Raw genomic sequence first — 16,866 nt, forward strand, 5'->3', positions numbered from 1 at the left:
ACTGCGATGCGGTAGATGGCATTTTGCGACCACATCCCTGTGGTATATTGTGATATTCTGGTATATTATCCGACAACCTCTAACGATGAGAAATGGCATCGAAGCCAAGTCTTCCGGCCTTTGCACTGCTCGTTCCTGTATCAAACATAGTACAAGACATCTGTCTTCATACCGCAAGAGCTCCAAACAGTGACCCTTGTTGGACCTCCAACCTATTCATCTTATCAACCCGATACAAGAACCGCTACAAGAACCGCCACCAGATGAAGAAGATTATGATGAGGCCGAGGGCACCAAAAGGACCGTACTATCAAACGTTAGTACCAGCGAGCAGTCGCTAGTGTCTATACTTACCTGCTTCAGTAGCAGCTCCCAATTGATCCTCACGGCGGCTTTTCTGTATTTCCTGCTGTCTTCCCGTAATCGACTCGACATGTCGCCCATGCGCTCCAGGCTGTCTCCTCTGTACAATAGATCCTCGATGTTCTTGGTCATGACTTTGGTCACGTCCTTCAACTCGCTGTTCAACTTGTCCAGATTCTGGGTCGCGCGCGCGTCCTGATACGTCTCCTTTGTCTGCTGTATATACTTGTCGAAGCCATTCAAAGCATACGGTCGCAGTGTGGGGCTGCTGTACGCGTCAGGCTTGTAGTTGTTCTCGAATTCGGTCTGTAGGTCGGAGAGATAGGTGAATGCGAGTTTACGGGGGTAGGCGCGGTTGCATATGCAAAGGAAGGCGAGGTCTCCACGGTCGTTTATGGAGTAGCTGTCGTTGTATTGTCAGCAACGTCTTCGCGGCGCTCGAGGACCAAAGCAAGGCGTACTGGTATGTGTATTTTCCGCTCTCGATGCTGCCCTGAGGCTCCGAATTCCGATTGAGACGGCGCTGTACGAGCTTGGCCTTGTTGATGACCTCGTTCAGTTCAGGGTCTAACTGAGGTGCGTGAGCGGGGCGCGCAGAAACGAGGTGTGCTTCATACCTCTCTAGTCTCGAGCGAGGCGCAGAGCACCAAGCCTATGCATCGTCAATCCTGTCCTTTACCATGTGCGGCGCATTTTGTAGGCTGTGACGTACTACCCTCGAGGCGCGACACAACCGTGTGCTCAATCATCGTGTGTGCGCAGTGCGTCGACGGATTTCCAAAAAGGAAAAGTTTTTGTGGGCGAGGAAGGTGTAGTTGCGGCGAGTGAGGCAGCAGAAGGGCGCTGCAAAGAGGCTACGTGTCGATGTGGAAAGTTGTCGTTGTGGCTGCGAAGCTGCAATGTAGGCTACCCAAGTGGAGAGCTCGCACGCACGGGCCCGCCGGTGTTTGGGTACGGAAACATTCCAAGGTTCCAAGGTTGTACGAGTAGCACGAGGTACAGTCCAGCTACATCATCAGCATTAGACCATGACATTGTAATGTATAATCCATTCGTCCGGCTTCCGGTGGTTCAACGCTAGAACCATCATCCGCTTTGCCGCTGTGGTCACTGTGTGCGTTGCTGTGGCATGACCACTGAAGACAAGATGCCAGGCACATTTTTCGCTACCTACCTTGTCACCTCATCCCACCATATCGCAAGCCGCTAGGAAACGCGAATGTTCCACAGCGGGTGTTCTGAACTCTAGATCATACTGGCTCGTCCAGTCATTGTGCTTCGAAGCCTGCGTTCGTGGCGGACGCCCATTTGGAAAGCTCAAATGTTTTTCACCCTATCAGCATTACAGCGGGTTGAGCCATTGTGCCATCATTTGCCGAATCTTTTCGCGTCCTATTGAGTCCTGAGAAGCCGATTTCGACCTCTTGTGTATGCGTTGGGGGCCGTTCGAGGGCTGCTTTTGTTACAGAAGGGCAATTGACTTCCCACATTACGATCCGACAAAGCGTCGCCACGCTTACTTCCTTCGCAACATGTCTCTGCCTGTACCGTATGTGAGCTCAATTTTCATTGGAGCTGTCTGGACGACACTCACATCTCAACTTTGTCACTTTCCCCTTCTGTAACGCGACGCGGCAAAGCATTCTCGCGTCTTTTTATTCATTCCCACTACACGCCTCAGTCCCCCCATATATTGCGGCCGAGAATCGTCGCACGCCCTACTCCAATCGTTCACTTTCAGTGGTGAAATCCTTCGATCTTAGATTCGGCAAGCCTATTGGCTGCACGCTCTTATTGTACACATACCCACCCTTCACTCGACAATAGCAGCCGCACGGATACATACAATAGGACTTGGCGCACGCTTCCCAGCCACGGGCTCACATATACAGGCTCCCTACCCCCAAGGACCCATCCCTCGAACTCCAACTCTCGATTGACTCTTCTGGTAACGCTTCCACCACAGCAAACTTTGCTTCGGTTTCCCCAAACCAAACCCAACAATCACCCTCAACCACACCCATCAAAATCAACTTGACGAACATGTCTCCTTATATGCACGGCTCTTCTCCGCTGTCCTCAGCCGACTCAGTCCCCACACCCCCTGGCGCCTGTGTTGATGACTCGCCCGCGCTAGCCCCGGCTTCGAACCCTGCTATCGCTGCAGAGCCTACTCTCGCCCCCAAACCCGACCCTTCCCAGGACGGTACTCGTGCTCTATCTCCATCTGGCTCCGTTAACTCGTCCACCTCCACTGCAAGCAAGAAGCGCGCTCACGCCGAGGTTGAGGATCCTCAAACCCCCATGGCCCCAGGCAAGCGCGTGAAGAAGGCTGCTCCACAGACTGCCCCAAAGAATGCCCCAAAGAATGCTTCAAAGACTACTTCCAAGACTGCTCCAAAAGCTGCTCGAAAGGCTGCTGGGAAGGCTACTCCTCCCGCACCTCCCGTCGGCACTCGCTCCAGCGGTCGCGCCCGAAAGGCGCCTGAGCGCTTCACTGATCTTCCCTCGCCACCAAAGGCTACTGCAGCTCCTCGCAAGGCAGGAAGCAAAATCTACGAACCCGTTCACATTACCACTAATTCCAGCAGTCGACTCACGAAGTCCGATGTCTTCCACATGCTCCTCGAAGCCAACGCCTGGACCTGCCTCACCTCTGATCAGAAGCTGAAGATCCTCGCGTTACTCCCCTCCAACACCATCAACGTCAAGCTCGCCAACGACCTTCGGGCTGGCACCGCTGCCGAGAATGCCCGCCCTAGAGAAGTGAGCCTCAACTTTAACCTGTTCCGTACCGATGTCGCCAAGTTCAAGGAAGATCTTGAGAATGGCCATCTTGCCAAAACCTGGCAGGCGTCCGCTGAGCAGGCTATCAAGGCTCGCGCGGCAGGTGCTTTCGACGACTGGAAGGAAAGTGAGGCCGAGTTGTGGTGGGGCCAGAACTAACAGTACCCCAACGGTTTTGTGTCTTACGATATGGAGAAACGAGGATTTACTGAGGATGCAGGCATTCTCCTATGCATGTAATTTTCATATCGTGTTGCAAGCGGGTTGTTATGCGACAGCGATGGAAGGGTTGGAGTATTGCGACAGCGAAACCGCTTACGTCGCATATGCTTTTGGGTGTCCCGGCGTTATGGAATAGACATGTAACTCGACACATCCTCATCAGCATTGTACTTTCCTGTCTACGATACGATCCGGATACTTTGCTCTACCCGTGGACGGAATGTCTTAGCCTTGTGTATTTTGTCATCGGAACAATCTCTCTATCTCAGCCCAAGCAGATGAGCCTCGAATAGCATTGATCAGCTATTTATTGAACCTCAGTTATTCTTGCACTGAGACAACATTTATCTTTGGTTGAGCACTCCAGTTAAATGTTTGCGTGCGATTATGTCCATCCGACGGAAGGAACTGCGTTCCCAACGGAAGGAGCCACTGGGATTGGAACTCATCGCCACTTTCCCACGTCCTCCACCCGGGCCTCGCTCACCAGCTAGATTATCATTGCAAAGCCCAGGACTCACTCCACGGCCTTCAAATTATGGGTTCATTCCATTTGGTCCTGCGAACAACTACACAGACACAGACACGGATTCGCTTTACGACGAGCCTGGACCGCCACCACCACCTCGTGCTCAATTTGCTCAAACTTCGGCGCCGATTCCGGCGCCGCCTTCAAATCACAATACAGAACTTCAACTTGTTCTTGACCATCCGTCCAAAGTGTTTGCACCAGGAGATTGGATAACAGGATATATCATTGGCTGGTCGACCGCAGAAGAGCACATTCACATTATCTTCTCTGGGCAGACTACGACGAAGATCCAGGACCCCAAAACAACGCATACCAACCACACGCCGCTTGTCTTCCAAACGACACACCTGAAGCCCGGCGCGCAAACCCCTATACCAAGGTTTGAATTCCTCATTCCGCATTTGTGCGAGTTTCCACCTGCGGACCTCAACGACATCACGCAAGGTCATGAAGCAGGGAAGAGCTATTGGACGACAGGGTGGCCGAATCAGAATCCGTTCGAGGACAAAGCAGGACATCCGTTACCACCATCAATGTACATGGGGCCACGCAGCGTGTCAAAGCTATCCAACATCCAGGGCTCCGCATCAACAGCATACTCCTTGGTCGCCATCCGCTCCACATCGGATCCTAGCACTCACAAACTCATTCCAAACGCAACCTTCCACTATCCCATAACACTCACGACACTGCGCCTCGCAGTCTCCAAGCTCACCCTCTTGAAAGGCGAACAGCACCACATGACTTCCAACCTGTCCGTCCAGACAGCAGCCCTAGCAAAAGAGCGCAAACTCCGCCTGCGCGAACAATTCTGCGATGCATTCAACACCGCAGCGCCAACCTTCTATTTCAGCGTCAAGGCCAGCGCACCGCGCTTATCCATGCCAGGTGCGAGCCTCAAGATGAGTCTGACAATGGACGTTCTTGCCCCACCACCGGGGAAGCTATACAACTTTCCGATTCCAGATATCACCGTTGCGAGTATGACGTTTGTCGTGCGGTCGTATACGGGCATCCGCACGCTTCTACCCGCACATGTGGCATCTCAAGCCGACATCAATTCACCGGAAATGCCTGTGAGGAGGGAAACGCTCAAGAACGTCGAAATTCGAGCAATGCAAACGCCTGCTAACGCGACGTTCGCCCCTCAGAAAGGTGCTTTTGAAGACCAGGTGTGCATAGCGAGTATCACGTTGCCGAAGGATGTGCTGCCGAGTTTTAAAACATATAGTGCATGGAGAGGGTACCGTCTAGAGTGTGTGATAAAGTTGAGGGTTGCGGGGAAGGACGTGGAGGCCAAGTTTGCGGATGATCTCGATGTTGTTGCTGGCGGGGATATGAAGGTCGAGCGTGCAATGGTCCCCGCTGATGATGGGATGAGTAGGCGGGTAGCGGAGGCTTTTGTGAGGACGAGTGTGAGTGGGTAGAATTTGTTTTTACGCTCTGAAATCGATGACTTTATACACTGAGACCGACCGGAGTTGGTGACAGGACGGCTGAAGTAAGCATGGAGAACGTTTGGCGTCGTGTGCCGCTTGCTGCAAGGTCTAGTTTCCCCTTTACAGAATGGGTATCATGTGTTCTCGCCAAATGGGCAACACCAGGCGATGTTTATCGCAGGCTTGGGAGCCTCCAATTCGAAAGAAACACATATATTCGTTGTTGTATTTCATTGTCATATGTGCAAGTATTTATCGCTCCGATGCGCTTACAAGCTACATACGCAATGCAGAGCTATGCTTCCGTACTGTACCATGTTCTCGGTCCTACTTCCACTTCCCCACTCCACGACGACGTGACAGGTAATTCTGTCGTGTAAACTGATTGCCTGGACATTGTATGACAATCTCAACCAGTAACCGCACGTATTTACCTCCCACAATTTGTGATGTACAGTTCGCTTGCATGTGGGGACAGTGCGGCTCCCGTGATTTGAGTTGTGCGACCATACTAAGCTTCCTCGGGGTCGGCGCTCCAGAAAATCCAGGCCAATACAGCGACGGCCTTCAACGCAGCGGCCGTCCACAGTGCGCCCGCAAGACCAATGGAGCTATGTGCCCATAGCCCGCCGAACATGGCGCCGATGAGCAGCAGGACGGGCGCAGCCACTCTCCTGTTCCTCTCCACGTTGTTCACATTGATCAGGTTCGGATCGGAGAAGAGATCGCAGTAGTTGCTCGTGAGCACCACGCTCGTCAATCCGCCGTACTGGAGCACCCTCGACGTGACAGCTTGTCCACTCGATTGGAACGCGACGCTAGCGAGCGGCACGAGGACCTGCCAGTGCAGACGCTCCTTGTCGTCGGATTCATCGTGGCCGAAGGTGACGATGAGAGCGGCGAGGACAATGAGCAGGCATTGCAGGGTGTATGAGGCAACGAGGACCCAGCGCTTGCGTGGCGAAAGGAAGCGGTGGAAGCGTGCGAAAAAGAACGAGCCGACGCAGAAGGAGGCAATGGACGTGAGCGCTTTAACCCAGCGTATGCCTTCAGAGGGAGCGACGAGACCGAGACCGAGGTATACCGTGTTGCCTTGTCGTTGCGTCAGAATACCAGCTCAATTGCATCTTGCCGTCAAGATAGCAGGTCGATTGCGACTCTACTACCCAATTGACAAGCGGGAATTGGAGCTCACCTGTCTGCATGCTCACAAAGGAGCCCCAGATGAAGACAGCAGAGCTGTCAAGCAGCCCCGTGATAACATAGCAAAACAGCAGGACGAGATCCGCCCAATTCTTGCTCACATTGGCACCAAAGTGCTTCTTCAGCTTCGTCCCGAGCCCGACTTCATCCGCATCCTTTGCAGGTCCAGACCGACCATTTCCCAGTAGCGGGGTTTCCTCGTCAGCGCGTCGGTCCCGATGGTTTTGCGCGTTGCTATTCATTGTTGCTGCCGTGTTCCGCGTTGTTGTGGATTTGCCTTGTCCAGGGCCCTCTCGGCATCAGAAGTAGGTCCGAAGGGTGGTGTTGCTGGGTCTCCAACCAGCAGCAGGGGCCGTGCCTTTAACGTGCCATCTCAGCCCGGCGGTAAATGTAGGATATCTCGGGGTCGGCGACAGAGTTCTTGCACCGTAGCGTGATGACCAGTGTTTGAAGAGCGGAGAATGCGCATCCTCGAGTTAGACATGGAGGCTGGGCGCGTCAGAAGGGGAAGGCTCGGTTGTGTCGTCATGGGAAAAGGGAAGCGAGCGGGGGACGGCGGCGGCATAAAGCAGGGCGCCTGCGGCATGATTTATAAAGGCGGACAGTGACTTTCGACTTCGGGCTTGGAGTCAATTGCACCAAAAGTCATGTATCTTTCGTCGTACCTTGCATTGCTGGGCGTCTGCGGTGGTGTCTGGGCCGCTCCAGTGGAGCAAGCACCGCTAGCCGGAAATGGAGCACCACGAGTCTTCAGGTCCAAGACGCCACGGCCGTACACACCAGACCATCGCGATCCGTATGATCGAAAAGTCGACTCTATCGGAAACAAGCTCAATCCGTTGCCATGGGTGAGTCAATTTCGCCAACATCCAAACTCCATTGCTAATGAGGGTACAGAGAAATGGCGATGGAGCAACCATGCTGGGCCCGCAAAACGAAGAGCGACAACGCCAAAACCCAGATCTGATCAGGCCACCAAGCACCGATCATGGAAACATGAAGAACATGAGGTGGTCGTTCGCAGACTCGCATATTCGCATTGAAGAAGGCGGCTGGACCCGTCAGACGACCATTCGCGAACTTCCCACCAGTGTTGAACTAGCTGGTGTTAACATGCGTCTTGAAGAGGGTGTCATTCGCGAGCTGCATTGGCACAAGGAAGCTGAGTGGGCATATGTTCTTGAGGGCAGTGTTCGCATCACTGCTCTCGACACCGAAGGCGGCAGTTTTGTCGACGATCTGGAGAAGGGCGATTTGTGGTACTTCCCGTCCGGCCACCCGCATTCCCTGCAAGGTCTTGCCCCCAACGGCACTGAATTTCTGCTTATCTTCGATGACGGCAACTTCAACGAGGAGTCGACCTTCTTGTTGACTGACTGGGTCGCCCGGACGCCCAAGAGCGTACTCGCTGAGAACTTCCGCGTCCATCCCGAGGTCTTCAACGCCATCCCTCAAAAGGAGAAGTACATCTTTCAAGGTCGTCAAGTGGATTCCATCGACAAAGAGATTCCCGATGGCCCAGGATACAAGAAGTCAAAGCTAAATTTCACTCACAAGATGCTGGCACAGGAGCCCATGATCACAACCGGTGGTAAGGTCCGCATCACCGACTCCACCAACTTCCCTCTGTCCAAGTCTGTAGCTGCAGCACATCTTGACATCGAGCCGGGCGCAATCCGAGAGATGCACTGGCACCCTAATGCAGACGAGTGGAGCTACTTCATCAAGGGCCGCGCTCGCGTGACCATCTTCGCCGGTGAAGGAAACGCAAGGACGTTCGACTACCAGGCTGGAGACGTCGGCATCGTACCCAAGAACATGGGCCATTTCATTGAGAACCTGAGCGACGACGAGCCTCTCGAGGTCCTCGAGATTTTCCGCGCCGAAAAGTTCCAGGACTTCTCGCTGTTCCAGTGGATGGGAGAGACGCCCAAGAAGATGGTTGTGGATCATCTCTTTGCAACGGACAAGAAGTCCGGTGAGAAGTTTTTGAAGGCTATTGAGAATGCCGAGGCGGACCCTATCAAGGATACGGATACGGACGGTTGGGATGAGGAGGAGGACAAGGAGGAGTTGTGAGACTATCCATATTGCCCACTGCATTTCATACTCGCGGTACCGCGCGAATGGCGTTTCAGGGTGGTAGGTTAAGGTTGAGATGGCCTAGTCTGTATAAAGCGGCTTTTATAATGCGCATACATGCGCACACACAGCGGCTGTAACATTATCAATCAAAGTTTGACTATTTGTAGTCGTTAACGTGTGGTTGGCCACGTTCAATCGTCTCGTAGCCTGGAAACCCATGACTGCCTGGTGTCGCACCCACAGCAAGTGCATTACAACTTGGATACACACCCTTCTCAATTAGGTTGCGAAAGGTTCTAAATCAAACGACGCCATCTCAACTCCCCACGATATGCGACAAAGTACCTCGATACCGACAGAACGGTACGCCCCACGCCGCGAGGCTACCTACCTAGTGTGCTCGACGCGTCTACCGCACCCCGCGACACGGCAAAGCCTGAAGCGCGTGTTCATGTCTCATGCACAACAGTGGTATCGATATCTTTACGCGTTCTGCGCCGAGAAGATCGCTGTACATGCGACGCTACGTTAACTTTGCGTCTGAAAGGCGGTGACCGGAATTCACGATCATGGAATCTCGTGGCCGCTCGCCTCCCTGTGATAGTAGCCAAGTCTTTTCACAGCCACTGATTGCTGGACAAACAACTGCGGGGGAAGTTGTTTCGTGCAGAGATGCCTGAGGTAGAAGAACCCCAGACTTTCGCACAGAAACAGTCGTCTCTGTGAAGCTCTCGCCTCTCGACTATGCCTCTTCTGCGCACTCCAGGCAACGAGGCAGCTTGCCAGCGTACTCGACCAGTTGCTGCAAGAGCGCGGTGGTTGCATGATGGTACCAACGATTGGGCGCCTCGTCGCCTCTTTTCTGCAGAGTACATTGCTCACCGGTTCGTGATCCAATCAGTCAGCGGCACCTCCAATACGCCAGCTACCTCCGCAGATGCACTCATTTTCCTGTAATTCTGGGGACAACTTCACCGTAGTAGGACTTGCTGTCTGTGTTTGCTCATAGAAAATGCCAGAGCCTCATCATCATGGTTGCAGACGCGACTGTTCTTTCAGCCTTCCAAAGTTGCTCGTGTAACCGACTTCCCCTTGGGTGGCTTCTTTCCTCCGCCTTATGCCTTGCCGGATTGAGGAAGCTGGGGGTACTTTTTCGTGGTACTGCTGTCGATGTGGTACGTAGTTCTGGGCATTTTTCAGGAAGGCTCTTATTGACCTTACACCCCATGCTCCAGGTGATGGGCCGCATAATATTAATGGATGTCCCGAGTGCATAAAATGCAACGACCATAGATTTTGTGGGAAGCCAGCCTCACAGTTGGTTGGTCCATTGACACCAGCCACGCGTCCGTTAACGGTTGAAACCTCTTCAGGAGGCTCAGCGACTTTCAAGCCTGCCATCCGGACATCGGCGCCAAACGCAGGTCTCACCTCATTACGTTCTCGCAGTGGTCATTCAAATGAGCAAGCTGCAGCGGATAACGGGATCACTCCAGTGTTTAATGAAGAGTCTGATGATCTCAATAGAATCGACGTTTTGTGCACCGAAGGTATCGCACCCTTTGCACGTGCCGCCGCTGCCTCCACGACACATAATGACGCCCCGACCGGGATTGACTACTGTTCCTCACAACAAGATCTGCCTGCGTATCAGAGACTGAGAAACAGCTGTTCAGGCTATGTAGCTCCGGGCGACGTATTCGACGTAGAACAACCATTAGTCGCACAGAAGAGGCAGCTATCAGAGTCACACGATCGACCAAGCGCTTGTCCGTTTACCCCTGAACTTCAGGACCCTGGTCGGGACGAGGAGGTTCTATTCGTTTGTCCTTTCTTCAAGCACAATCCGCACAGATGGATACACAGCTTGAGCTGTAGGCAGCCTCATGCATTGTCTCGGCTGAGGTAAGCGACTACCCTACCCTACCCTACCATGAATTCCTGCTTATAGTAGGTAGGCAACACCTGACTAGACCAGACGGTCCGCATGTATTTCACGAATGCGCAAAATGCTCCGAAGTTCTTTCGGACGAGCAATCGTTACGATCACATGAATGTAGAGCCGCCTGTAATGCTATGCCACAATACTACCCGGCGGAGGGCGTTGGCCAAAGAACATTTGCACAGATCAAGGAACAGTCTCGAGGTCCGAGGCCGAAGACATATGTCACGGACAGTGTAAAGGTGTGGCAAAACTGGTACACCGCTTTGTTTGGGATTGCGGAACCGATTCCTTCGTATAGTAAGTTGACCACATCGAATCAAAAGTGGCACCCACTGACGGGAATAGAGCTTGAGGAAACTGACTTTAGCCGCGCTAACGACCCTGCTTTCCAGGATGACTATCGGCAACGGCTGAAGTCGACGTTTTTACGCGTCCCCCTGAGTCATAGGGTAAGGGTGCTTGAATACCATCTGAAGAGCCAACATGATGTAGAATTGCGAATTCTCAAAGATTTCATCGGCAAAGAGTTGATCGAAGAAGCACACGCCGCTCGACATCAGCCACCTTCTGCTACGAAACGGAAGGTTGGCGTCAGCAGAAAGCAACAACCGCAAGCTTCTCGTCGACGTACGTCTGGATTGAGTACTAGCAACGACCTCGCCAAAGCAACTCCTAAAATGTATCATCCAGAGCAATCAAGACATCATCTGGAGCAGGACCATGTTATTGACTTCGTGAAGGACGAAATAGAAGACCAACCCTGCTTAGGTCTCTTACATCAGTCGGCCACAGATAACCTCGTGGCAACGACCTTCGCTGGATTTCCTGCAGACGCATACAGTACACCATTTGGGCGACTAGGTCATGGATCTGAATTCCCTGGCTCGTTCTATGACTCGCAACAACCGACATTTCCCTGCGAGGACTGGACAATGTCAGCATCAATGCTCGATAACACCTTTCTACCTACGATGACCGATACATTCAACACTTTACCGCAATTCAGCCTGGATCCATTCAGCATCGACCCGCAACCATCTCTTCTATGGGAACATACCGACTCCATTGAAGAACAATCGACGGAACCCTGCAAGGTGGCTTTGCTATCTACAGCCGACCGCATGGCACGACTGCCACTACAGCCCAACTCGTTATTCCAAGATTTCGTCCCGGTTGACAGTGAAATCTACACTCAAAGGAGAGTCTGATAATGCATGCTTGTCAGGGGCTTTCGCCTCTGTCCCGACTGTCTCTTGGCCCGGGTTCGATACTTTGTACCTCCCGGAATTGAGCTCGAGGATGATTCGCCCGAGGAGAGGTGCTCTTAGTGCTGATGAAAGACTCACGAATCAACACTTAAACGGCCAATATGCGTGGCCAGGCAGTCCAGTCAAGCCTTGTCCAAGTCGTCCAAGGATGTAAAGATCAAGCCGAGCCGGTGGTGAGGCCCACAACTTCTCCACATAACTCGGTTCTCCACGCTCTAGTCGACGCCCCTAAAGAGCTTACCCCGAAAAGCGAAAGGCACATATATATTTGACCTGTTCGACCGTATGGCACTGTAATGTTGAGGAAGCCAGCTTCTGACTGGGCAGAGCATCCTCTACAGTATGCGCCACGGTCCTTCCGCCTCGATCTACGTTTTGCATCGGGAAAGTGAACCGCGATGCGTCACCAACGGCGCCTTCTCGGTGGTCTCACATCTAGCGCGCGCACAGTCGAGTTATCCCATGGATTCCCCGGACACGTGCAAGCTGTTCTCCGAAGGCTATGCCCGCCTAGACACGTGCCGGATGACCCAGTTGGGTAATCCGGGATCAGATTTGAGATGCGACTTTTTTCGGCAAATGAGCAGCCAGCGTTCGGCGGGAGTTACTGCACCCCGCATGGCGGCTCAACCACACAAAGCCTCACGTCATCGTCAGGCATCCCAGCACGAATGGCAACTAGTCGATCTTTGTCGCTTGCGATTCAGTAGCTTCGTCTTGGTTGCCATCATGGGAGTTCATATATCTGCGAGAAGGTCCACTTCTTGGTAAAGCCATCAGTATCGCGCTCGCCTCTGGTTCTCATTGATTCCCTGCCACTAGGCGCATTGCTTCAAGACTGTTATATCTCCGGTGGACGAACGTCCATAATTAGGATCAGTCAAAATGAAGAAATTCTACGGGCTTACCGGTACTAAGCTCAATATTGCCATTGCAGTCATTGCAGGCACTGATTTTGCTCTATTCGGATATGGTGCGTTGACAGATCTATGTCTTCATCGTAAGCTAATGCATCGCAGATCAAGGTGTAATGGGCGGTCTGCTCACTCTGGGGTCTTTTCTGAAACACTGTGAGTGCACCTATGAGAGCGCAGTGTGTATATGCGTTTCGCTAACGGATGCATCTAGTTCCAGAAATTGATACCGCCAACCCCCCTGCAGGAACCACTGCAAGCTACACTTCCACGATACAAGGCATCACGGTCGGCGCATATACGCTCGGGTGCTTCTTTGGCGCTGTGGCGACGATATGGCTCGGCAACATGCTTGGACGCAAGCGTACAATCTTCGTCGGTAGCTCAATTATGGTCGTCGGTGCTATATTGCAATGTTCCTCCTTCGGCCTGCCACAGCTCATTGTAGGGCGCTGGATCACAGGATTTGGCAATGGCATGAACACATCAACGTCCGTCTGTTGCACCGCTCATCTGATATAAAACTAACGCGATCTACAGAGTACCTACTTGGCAAGCCGAGACTAGTAAATCTCACCGCCGAGGACAGATGGTCATGATTGAGGTATGCGACGAACTACAGGTAGACTACCACAGCACTAATTGAGGCATAGGGCTCCTTGATTGTGTTCGGCGTTATGCTCAGCTACTGGATTGATCTCGGCTTCTCTTTCTTAGAACCAAGTACCATCTCCTGGCGGTTCCCTATAGCCTTCCAGATCATTCTCGCTCTGTTCATCCTGGCTCTGATCCCAGGTCTTCCGGAGTCTCCTCGTTGGCTGGTTCTTAAGAATCGAGAAGAAGATGCTTTGCAAGTGCTGTGTGCACTCAGCGATCTGCCACCAGAGGATAAGAAGATTCAGAGCGAGTTCCAGGCTGTCAAAGATACTGTGTTGGAGATGCAGAAGGGTGGTTTCAGAGACTGCTTTAAGATGAACCGGAATCGCAACTTTCATCGTACGGCTTTGGCTTATGTCAATCAGATGTTTCAGCAGGTATGTTATGTTCCTTTTGAGGTCCTCGCAGTGCATCGCTAATCATACACAGATCTCGGGGTAAGTCTCCCGGGCACAAAGTGGATGCGTGTCTTCTGCTAAGCAAAAGAAAGACCGTCTTTATCTAGTTACGATATAGGAAAGACTCTTCCCTTCGCTTAGCTAAGACATGAGGCAATGTACCATCCCCACTTTGAAACAAACACTGATTTTGCTCAGTATCAACATCATAACGTATTATGCCGCGACTATCTTCGAGCAGAACATAGGCCTTTCGCCCTTCCTAAGCCGTCTCTTAGCCGCATGCAACGGTACCGAATACTGGATGGCATCTTGGATCGCCATCTTCACCATTGAAAAATTCGGCAGACGAACCCTCATGATATTCGGCGCAGCAGGCATGTCCGCCAGCATGTGTGTCCTAGCCGGCACCACAAGCAAAGTCAGCGACAGCATGGGCATTGCCGCCGTACGCATTCCCCCACCTCCCCTTCAACCACCCATTCTCTAACAGTCTCGCAGGCCGTCTTCCTCTTCGTCTTCAACTCCTTCTTCGCCATCGGCTGGCTCGGCATGACCTGGCTGTACCCTGCCGAAATCACCCCCCTCAGCATCCGCGCCCCCGCAAACGCCATCTCCACAACCGCAAACTGGATCTTCAACTTCATGGTCGTCATGGTCACGCCGCCTGCATTCGCAAATATCGGGTACCAGACGTACATCATCTTCGCCGTCATCAACGCCTTCATGGTGCCGTGCGTCTACTTCTTCTTCCCCGAGACGGCGTACCGCTCGCTGGAGGAGATGGATGAGATTTTCCACAAGACGACGAATCCCTTTGACGTGGTTAAGGTTGCGAAGCAAATGCCGCATAGGTATGATAAGCACGGTGAGTTGCTTATCAGTTACGAGGAAACCGAGGAGGCGCAGCTGTATGCTGAAAGGAGGAGGAGCAGTGTCGTGGCGGCGGAGACACGGGGGGCAAGTCTTGGGGTGGCAAATGTAGAGAAGAAGGATGCGGTAGAGCATAGGGAGTAAGACACGTATGTAGAGAAGACGTTAAGTAGGATCGAAGTGTGGTTTGCGGAAAGACAAATAGTGAAGGACAGCAAGACAGACGAGATGTATCGTTCATTATGATCCATGATAAGCATGAAATCTCCATGCGTGTGCATATCAGAAACTGGTACCCATGCCAAACAGTGTCAAGCAAAGTCAATGGTGATTTCTCGCTGGTCGCAGAAAGCATGCAAGCAACACTAATGTACGTCTTAGCGAAGTTTCGCTGAGCCTTCCCTCTTTTCCTAGACCCGTCTATCTCGTCGCAGCTGCTCGAAGTCGACGGCGGCTAGTATTCAACGTGGTCGATCTGCATCTCGCTCCTGCTGCATCACCTCGATCATGTTGTGTCCGGGGACCGGTACCTCGGGAGTAGCCCAAGATTTCTCGGCCTCCTGGATGAAGTGCGTTCCCTTCTCACGGGCAATCTCCTTGACCCACTCCTTTTCCCGCGCCGATAGTGGATGATGTCTCCACGGACATCTCGTGCCCATTTCGCACATGTACATGGTCCGGAAGGTGCAGTAGCACAAGCCGAAGTCATACTGCAAGACAGAGCCATACGCCGACGGATTCACCTTACCGTCGCCGTTGCGAAAGACAGGCAAATGATGGTTCTGAGATGTGCTGCGACGCTTAGCGGCATGGTTATCGGCAATGTAATTGGTGTAGGCGCGAAGGGGATATGCGGTCTCGGGAATGTCGGTATTTCTAATACGTCGCTCACGCACGGGGACGGGTGTGAGTGAACGCTGCCTACGGCGATTGACGTACTCGCTACGCGCTCCGCTGTGCTCGTGCCCCTCATATTCGTCGTGGACCTTGTACTGATAGTGGTGGCTGTCACGGCGTGGCGAGCGTGAGCGCCAGCGGGGGCTTGATGACCGCTTGCTATGATAGCGTTCTTCGACATCAAGACGAACTGACGGCGATTGGCGGGCCAGTCGCGAACCTTCACTTTCGTACAACTGTCGTGGCGACGTCGAACTCCGGCTCCTCTTGGGGGAGGGTTCGCGGTATCGGCGATGCTCTGGCCTCGGGTCGTGGTAGTTGGGCGACAGAGACGGCTGTCGGCCTTGATTTGCGGCCTCATAGTAAGGTGAAGGAGCACGGCGCCCAGACTGACTGAGTTCGCGCTCGCGTCGCTGGTGTAGATGACGGTTATGCTCGCCTGCAGGTTCATCAGCATTTACGCTCCCATCTTTGGTCCCTTTGCGCTACTCACCTGTACCCGCATGTTGCGGTGCAGCAGGCGGCGACCCAACGGGCGGAGGCGGGGCGTTGCGAGGCCCGTACGGCCCAGCTCGATTCGAAGCCCCCATATAGAGATCCTCCAGCGAAGGCATGACGGATAGATCAGAGAAGTTGTGTTGTACCTGCCGTGCGCGGGGGTGATGAACGGAAGGAGCGTTGACGTGAAGAGCCAGCCGGTCGACGCAGAGGTATTTGCGACAGAGCTTACAGTGCCAAGAGCTCTCACTTTTGACTGCGGTGAAGTGAAGTCGCGCTATCAACTCTGTGGCAGTGAAGTCTATCCGGGAAGCTCGCCAGGACGCCACGTGATCGGTACAATCTCCTCCAGCAAACTACCCACCTTGCGTTACTGAGCTTTGGCCTTTTCTATAACTAATTAAGAAGCTTTGAAAGAATCCACCGGAAGCGCTAGCTTGGCGGCCTGCCGTTACGAACAGAGAATCAGTGGCCCTTCTTTTGCTGTGAACGGCATTTGCAAAGCGCAAAGCACAACCAGCTTCCGACACGAGCCACACGAAGTTCTTTCTCCTTTACAGCCTAATACACAATTAATTAGATCTCCCGCGTATTGCTTCAGTTTACTTTGTACAAAGGCAGTTGAACGAAGAATCTTGGGGAGCAGCTCGAACATCCGTGTTGCTGCGACCATTATAAAGGGTTAGCAAAGTCAAAGTGGATGACTGAATCCTTGAACCTGTCGGCAACCAGGATATCAGGTCCATCTTCTCTTGATGTAGCTTGCCTGGTGGCCGCCAGGTAGA

At 52.9% G+C, this 16,866-nt stretch overlaps 8 protein-coding genes across 8 annotated transcripts; 5 read left to right on the forward strand and 3 right to left on the reverse strand.

The window, feature by feature from the left end:
* Positions 1 to 244: 244 nt before the first annotated feature.
* On the reverse strand, positions 245 to 1,112 carry SEC22 (SNAP receptor; the record flags this gene model as incomplete). Its single annotated transcript, XM_056218723.1, has 5 exons — positions 245 to 307; positions 355 to 766; positions 825 to 934; positions 981 to 1,015; positions 1,076 to 1,112. The coding sequence occupies 5 exons, from the start codon at positions 1,110 to 1,112 to the stop codon at positions 245 to 247; spliced, it is 657 nt and encodes a 218-aa protein (XP_056067988.1).
* A 1,294-nt stretch (positions 1,113 to 2,406) lies between these two features.
* N0V89_009979 (uncharacterized protein) lies at positions 2,407 to 3,309 on the forward strand (the record flags this gene model as incomplete). The annotated part of the gene is made up of 1 exon (XM_056218724.1): positions 2,407 to 3,309. The coding sequence occupies one exon, from the start codon at positions 2,407 to 2,409 to the stop codon at positions 3,307 to 3,309; it is 903 nt and encodes a 300-aa protein (XP_056067989.1).
* A 450-nt stretch (positions 3,310 to 3,759) lies between these two features.
* Positions 3,760 to 5,331, forward strand: N0V89_009980 (uncharacterized protein; the record flags this gene model as incomplete). Its single annotated transcript, XM_056218725.1, has 1 exon — positions 3,760 to 5,331. One exon carries the CDS (start codon positions 3,760 to 3,762, stop codon positions 5,329 to 5,331), a length of 1,572 nt encoding a protein of 523 aa, XP_056067990.1.
* A 523-nt stretch (positions 5,332 to 5,854) lies between these two features.
* Positions 5,855 to 6,788, reverse strand: N0V89_009981 (uncharacterized protein; the record flags this gene model as incomplete). The annotated part of the gene is made up of 2 exons (XM_056218726.1): positions 5,855 to 6,435; positions 6,539 to 6,788. The coding sequence occupies 2 exons, from the start codon at positions 6,786 to 6,788 to the stop codon at positions 5,855 to 5,857; spliced, it is 831 nt and encodes a 276-aa protein (XP_056067991.1).
* A 405-nt stretch (positions 6,789 to 7,193) lies between these two features.
* N0V89_009982 (uncharacterized protein) lies at positions 7,194 to 8,625 on the forward strand (the record flags this gene model as incomplete). Its single annotated transcript, XM_056218727.1, has 2 exons — positions 7,194 to 7,394; positions 7,444 to 8,625. The coding sequence occupies 2 exons, from the start codon at positions 7,194 to 7,196 to the stop codon at positions 8,623 to 8,625; spliced, it is 1,383 nt and encodes a 460-aa protein (XP_056067992.1).
* A 2,082-nt stretch (positions 8,626 to 10,707) lies between these two features.
* On the forward strand, positions 10,708 to 11,784 carry N0V89_009983 (uncharacterized protein; the record flags this gene model as incomplete). The annotated part of the gene is made up of 2 exons (XM_056218728.1): positions 10,708 to 10,873; positions 10,922 to 11,784. 2 exons carry the CDS (start codon positions 10,708 to 10,710, stop codon positions 11,782 to 11,784), a joined length of 1,029 nt encoding a protein of 342 aa, XP_056067993.1.
* Positions 11,785 to 12,729: 945 nt separating this feature from the next.
* On the forward strand, positions 12,730 to 14,830 carry N0V89_009984 (uncharacterized protein; the record flags this gene model as incomplete). The annotated part of the gene is made up of 8 exons (XM_056218729.1): positions 12,730 to 12,817; positions 12,864 to 12,914; positions 12,973 to 13,249; positions 13,299 to 13,362; positions 13,412 to 13,792; positions 13,845 to 13,852; positions 14,012 to 14,261; positions 14,315 to 14,830. 8 exons carry the CDS (start codon positions 12,730 to 12,732, stop codon positions 14,828 to 14,830), a joined length of 1,635 nt encoding a protein of 544 aa, XP_056067994.1.
* Positions 14,831 to 15,147: 317 nt separating this feature from the next.
* On the reverse strand, positions 15,148 to 16,197 carry N0V89_009985 (uncharacterized protein; the record flags this gene model as incomplete). The annotated part of the gene is made up of 2 exons (XM_056218730.1): positions 15,148 to 16,022; positions 16,077 to 16,197. 2 exons carry the CDS (start codon positions 16,195 to 16,197, stop codon positions 15,148 to 15,150), a joined length of 996 nt encoding a protein of 331 aa, XP_056067995.1.
* Between the last annotated feature and the right edge of the window lie 669 nt (positions 16,198 to 16,866).

The sequence above is a fragment of the Didymosphaeria variabile genome (assembly GCF_027946475.1).
Source record: "Didymosphaeria variabile strain IMI 356815 chromosome Unknown scaffold_7, whole genome shotgun sequence".
NCBI lineage: Eukaryota > Fungi > Ascomycota > Dothideomycetes > Pleosporales > Didymosphaeriaceae > Didymosphaeria > Didymosphaeria variabile.